The sequence below is a fragment of the Pseudophryne corroboree genome (assembly GCF_028390025.1).
Source record: "Pseudophryne corroboree isolate aPseCor3 chromosome 12 unlocalized genomic scaffold, aPseCor3.hap2 SUPER_12_unloc_3, whole genome shotgun sequence".
Lineage (NCBI taxonomy): Eukaryota > Metazoa > Chordata > Amphibia > Anura > Myobatrachidae > Pseudophryne > Pseudophryne corroboree.
Window position 1 is genome coordinate 120415 of NW_026967487.1, and position 6711 is coordinate 127125.

The 6711-nt window shown below is 49.7% G+C and overlaps 1 protein-coding gene across 1 annotated transcript in view; it reads right to left on the reverse strand.

The window, feature by feature from the left end:
- Positions 1-4974, reverse strand: part of TSTD1 (thiosulfate sulfurtransferase like domain containing 1) — a 34170-nt gene extending 29196 nt beyond the window's left edge. Inside the window, exon 1 of the mRNA XM_063948727.1 lies at positions 4894-4974. Within this exon, the coding sequence (XP_063804797.1) occupies positions 4894-4954 (61 nt within the window). The 5' untranslated portion in view covers positions 4955-4974. The remainder of the gene's footprint in view (positions 1-4893) is intronic.
- Positions 4975-6711: the final 1737 nt, after the last annotated feature.

Genomic DNA, 6711 nt, shown 5'->3' on the forward strand with positions numbered 1-6711 from the left:
CTGTCCTGTACCCTAATACTGACCCAGTGCTCATACCTATGTCATACCTCCCAACATGACCTCTCCAGGAGGACACAATGCTCTGCTCCTGCTCTTCCCTCTTACTGTATGATTACCATCACCTGTGCTGTACCCTAATACTGACCCAGTGCTCATACCTATGTCATACCTCTCAACATGACCCTCTCCAGGAGGACACAATGCTCTGCTCCTGCTCTTCCCTCTTACTGTATGATTACTATCACCTGTCCTGTACCCTAATACTGACCCAGTGCTCATACCTATGTCATACCTCCCAACATGACCTCTCCAGGAGGACACAATGCTCTGCTCCTGCTCTTCCCTCTTACTGTATGATTACCATCACCTGTGCTGTACCCTAATACTGACCCAGTGCTCATACCTCCCAACATGACTTCTCCAGGAGGACACAATGCTCTGCTCCTGCTCTTCCCTCTTACTGTATGATTACCATCACCTGTGCTGTACCCTAATACTGACCCAGTGCTCATAACTATGTCATACCTCCCAACATGACCTCTCCAGGAGGACACAATGCTCTGGTCCTGCTCTTCCCTCTTACTGTATGATTACCATCACCTGTGCTGTACCCTAATACTGACCCAGTGCTCATACCTCCCAACATGACTTCTCCAGGAGGACACAATGCTCTGCTCCTGCTCTTCCCTCTTACTGTATGATTACCATCACCTGTGCTGTACCCTAATACTGACCCAGTGCTCATAACTATGTCATACCTCCCAACATGACCTCTCCAGGAGGCCACAATGCTCTGCTCCTGCTCTTCCCTCTTACTGTATGATTACCATCACCTGTGCTGTACCCCAATACTGACCCAGTGCTCATACCTATGTCATACCTCCTAACATGACCTCTCCAGGAGGACACAATGCTCTGCTCCTGCTCTTCCCTCTTACTGTATGATTACCATCACCTGTGCTGTACCCCAATACTGACCCAGTGCTCATACCTATATCATACCTCCCAACATGACCTCTCCAGGAGGACACAATGCTCTGCTCCTGCTCTTCCCTCTTACTGTATGATTACCATCACCTGTCCTGTACCCTAATACTGACCCAGTGCTCATACCTATGTCATACCTCCCAACATGACCTCTCCAGGAGGACACAATGCTCTGCTCCTGCTCTTCCCTCTTACTGTATGATTACCATCACCTGTCCTGTACCCTAATACTGACCCAGTGCTCATACCTATGTCATACCTCCCAACATGACCTCTCCAGGAGGACACAATGCTCTGCTCCTGCTCTTCCCTCTTACTGTATGATTACCAACACCTGTGCTGTACCCTAATACTGACCCAGTGCTCATACCTATATCATACCTCCCAACATGATCTCTCCAGGAGGACACAATGCTCTGCTCCTGCTCTTACTGTATGATTACCATCACCTGTGCTGTACCCTAATACTGACCCAGTGCTCATACCTATGTCATACCTCCCAACATGACCTCTCCAGGAGGACACAATGCTCTGCTCCTGCTCTTCCCTCTTACTGTATGATTACCATCACCTGTGCTGTACCCTAATACTGACCCAGTGCTCATACCTATGTCATACCTCCCAACATGACCTCTCCAGGAGGACACAATGCTCTGCTCCTGCTCTTCCCTCTTACTGTATGATTACCATCACCTGTGCTGTACCCTAATACTGACCCAGTGCTCATACCTATGTCATACCTCCCAACATGACCCTCTCCAGGAGGACACAATGCTCTGCTCCTGCTCTTCCCTCTTACTGTATGATTACTATCACCTGTGCTGTACCCTAATACTGACCCAGTGCTCATACCTATGTCATACCTCCCAACATGACCTCTCCAGGAGGACACAATGCTCTGCTCCTGCACTTCCGTCTTACTGTATGATTACCATCACCTGTGCTGTACCCTAATACTGACCCAGTGCTCATACCTCCCAACATGACTTCTCCAGGAGGACACAATGCTCTGCTCCTGCTCTTCCCTCTTACTGTATAATTACCATCACCTGTGCTGTACCCTAATACTGACCCTGTGCTCATACCTAGGTCATACCTCCCAACATGAGCTCTCCAGGAGGACACAATGCTCTGCTCCTGCTCTTCCCTCTTACTGTATGATTACCATCACCTGTGCTGTACCCTAATACTGACCCAGTGCTCATACCTATGTCATACCTCCCAACATGACCCTCTCCAGGAGGAAACAATGCTCTGCTCCTGCTCTTCCCTCTTACTGTATGATTACCATCACCTGTCCTGTACCCTAATACTGACCCAGTGCTCATACCTATGTCATACCTCCCAACATGACCTCTCCAGGAGGACACAATGCTCTGCTCCTGCTCTTCCCTCTTACTGTATGATTACCATCACCTGTCCTGTACCCTAATACTGACCCAGTGCTCATACCTATGTCATACCTCCCAACATGTCCTCTCCAGGAGGACACAATGCTCTGCTCCTGCTCTTCCCTCTTACTGTATGATTACCATCACCTGTGCTGTACCCTAATACTGACCCAGTGCTCATACCTATGTCATACCTCCCAACATGACCTCTCCAGGAGGACACAATGCTCTGCTCCTGCTCTTCCCTCTTACTGTATGATTACCATCACCTGTGCTGTACCCTAATACTGACCCAGTGCTCATACCTCCCAACATGACTTCTCCAGGAGGACACAATGCTCTGCTCCTGCTCTTCCCTCTTACTGTATGATTACCATCACCTGTGCTGTACCCTAATACTGACCCAGTGCTCATAACTATGTCATACCTCCCAACATGACCTCTCCAGGAGGACACAATGCTCTGCTCCTGCTCTTCCCTCTTACTGTATGATTGCCATCACCTGTGCTGTACCACAATACTGACCCAGTGCTCATACCTATGTCATACCTCCCAACATGACCCTCTCCAGGAGGACACAATGCTCTGCTCCTGCTCTTCCCTCTTACTGTATGATTACCATCACCTGTGCTGTACCCCAATACTGACCCAGTGCTCATACCTATGTCATACCTCCTAACATGACCTCTCCAGGAGGACACAATGCTCTGCTCCTGCTCTTCCCTCTTACTGTATGATTACCATCACCTGTCCTGTACCCTAATACTGACCCAGTGCTCATACCTATGTCATACCTCCCAACATGACCTCTCCAGGAGGACACAATGCTCTGCTCCTGCTCTTCCCTCTTACTGTATGATTACCATCACCTGTGCTGTACCCTAATACTGACCCAGTGCTCATACCTATGTCATACCTCCCAACATGACCTCTCCAGGAGGACACAATGCTCTGCTCCTGCTCTTCCCTCTTACTGTATGATTACCATCACCTGTGCTGTACCCTAATACTGACCCAGTGCTCATACCTATGTCATACCTCCCAACATGATCTCTCCAGGAGGACACAATGCTCTGCTCCTGCTCTTACTATATGATTACCATCACCTGTGCTGTACCCTAATACTGACCCAGTGTTTATACCTATGTCATACCTCCCAACATGACCTCTCCAGGAGGACACAATGCTCTGCTCCTGCTCTTCCCTCTTACTGTATGATTACCATCACCTGTGCTGTACCCTAATACTGACCCAGTGCTCATACCTATGTCATATCTCCCAACATGACTTCTCCAGGAGGACACAATGCTCTGCTCCTGCTCTTCCCTCTTACTGTATGATTACTATCACCTGTGCTGTACCCTAATACTGACCCAGTGCTCATAACTATGTCATACCTCCCAACATGACCTCTCCAGGAGGACACAATGCTCTGCTCCTGCTCTTCCCTCTTACTGTATGATTGCCATCACCTGTGCTGTACCACAATACTGACCCAGTGCTCATACCTATGTCATACCTCCCAACATGACCCTCTCCAGGAGGCCACAATGCTCTGCTCCTGCTCTTCCCTCTTACTGTATGATTACCATCACCTGTGCTGTACCCCAATACTATACCAGTGCTCATACCTATATCATACCTCCCAACATGACCCTCTCCAGGGGGACACAATGCTCTGCTCCTGCTCTTCCCTCTTACTGTATGATTACCATCACCTGTGCTGTACCCTAATACTGACCCAGTGCTCATACCTATGTCATACCTCCCAACATGACCTCTCCAGGAGGACACAATGCTCTGCTCCTGCTCTTCCCTCTTACTGTATGATTACCATCACCTGTGCTGTACCCTAATACTGACCCAGTGCTCATACCTCCCAACATGACCTCTCCAGGAGGACACAATGCTCTGCTCCTGCACTTCCCTCTTACTGTATGATTACCATCACCTGTGCTGTATCCTAATACTGACCCAGTGCTCATACCTATGTCATACCTCCCAACATGACCTCTCCAGGAGGACACAATGCTCTGCTCCTGCTCTTCCCTCTTACTGTATGATCACCATCACCTGTGCTGTATCCTAATACTGACCCAGTGCTCATACCTATGTCATACCTCCCAACATGACCTCTCCAGGAGGACACAATGCTCTGCTCCTGCTCTTCCCTCTTACTGTATGATTACCATCACCTGTGCTGTATCCTAATACTGACCCAGTGCTCATACCTGTGTCATACCTCCCAACATGACCTCTCCAGGAGGACACAATGCTCTACTCCTGCTCTTCCCTCTTACTGTATGATTACCATCACCTGTGCTAACACCTGTTTTATCCATTCCCTATGTTAGCACAGGTGTCTGCAATCATACATTCAGAGGAAGCCCAGGAGCAGAGCATTGTGTGCAGTTGTGTCCTCTCGGAGAGTCATGTTGGGAGGAATGCTCTGCGGTTGGCTGACTACAAGCTGCAGTCACAGAGCCTGTATGGTAAGACCACCTCAGATCCTCACCTCTGCTCATGGTGCTGTGTGTAGCCGGTCTCAGCTTGTGCAGCAGCTTCCTCAGAAACATTGCAGGCTTCCAGCCTCCCTCCTTCCTATATAACCCTTCCCCACCCTCCCCCTCCCCGGCCTTAGCCAGTCATGTGACATTGCTGTCACTGTGACACAGGGCACGCTATACATAGCCTGCAGAGCTACAAATCCCAGCATGCCCTGCCAGCCACTCCCCCATACCCAGAGGCTGGAAAAGGCACTGACATAGAGGCAGCTGCATGGTACACTGAGGGGGAGATGAGGCACCAACCAATCAGCTCCTGTCATCTCTCACACACAGCCTGCCACCTGGCTGCTAGGAGCTGATTGTCTGGTGTGTTATCTCTCTTAAAGGTTTGATACACCTGAAGTTAAGACTATGCCCGTGCTGCACCCCTCAGTGGAACGCACTCCTCCGCTCCATTAGACTCTCCCCAACCATGCACTGAAAACTAGAGATGTGTGACGGCACTTTTCCTGTTTTGGTTTTAGTTTTGGTTTTGGATGTGGATGATTTTTGAAAAAAACATAAAAACAGCTAACATCACAGAATTTGGGGGTAATTTTGATCCTGCAGTATTATTACCCTCAATAACATTAATCTCCACTCATTTCCAGTCAATTTTGACCACCTCACACCTCACAATATTGTTCACCAACATAGGCCAAAGCCAGGCTGGCTGCACTAAGCAGCAGAGCAGCGGCAGAAACACACGGCAGTCATTTCTGTGTAACAATCTTTTACACATTAGTACTGTATTAGCGATAACCAATCAAACCCATCGAGAGCATCCAACACGGACATTTCCTCAGACTCGTGTGCACAATCTCATTGCTCTGAAATAGTTGCCAAACAGCAAATAAAAAAAACAACCCTAAACCATGTGTAAAATAGCAGCAGCGGACATTGATGCCCCTACACATGCCCCCAGCACATGCCTATTCTCAGTGCCCAGTCTGTACTTTCCTCCTGGGGGCCCTGGGTCACTGATGACTGGCACGCTGTGCCCATGTAAAGCCCCGATCAGCCATTTTGTCGAGCAGCTCCCCAAATTCTCCCTAATCACAAAATACAGCGTTCCGTACCTGCGTAGGACAGTGTGGATACTTTGGGACACACAGTTAAATATTGACCAGGTTACAGTGCTGGTCGGATACAGTGCGGGTCAGACACAGTGCAGGTTACAGTGCTGGTCGGATACAGTGCAGGTTACAGTGCGGGTCAGACACAGTGCAGGTTACAGTGCGGGTCAGACACAGTGCAGGTTACAGTGCGGGTCAGACACAGTGCAGGTTACAGTGCTGGTCGGATACAGTGCGGGTCAGACACAGTGCAGGTTACAGTGCTGGTCAGACACAGTGCAGGTTACAGTGCGGGTCAGACACAGTGCAGGTTACAGTGCGGGTCAGACACAGTGCAGGTTACAGTGCGGGTCAGACACAGTGCAGGTTACAGTGCGGGTCAGACACAGTGCAGGTTACAGTGCTGGTCGGATACAGTGCGGGTCAGACACAGTGCAGGTTACAGTGCGGGTCAGACACAGTGCAGGTTACAGTGCGGGTCAGACACAGTGCAGGTTACAGTGCGGGTCAGACACAGTGCAGGTTACAGTGCTGGTCGGATACAGTGCGGGTCAGATACAGTGCAGGTTACAGTGCTGGTCGGATACAGTGCGGGTCAGACACAGTGCAGGTTACAGTGCTGGTCGGATACAGTGCGGGTCAGACACAGTGCAGGTTACAGTGCTGGTCGGATACAGTGCGGGTCAGATACAGTGCAGGTTACAGTGCTGG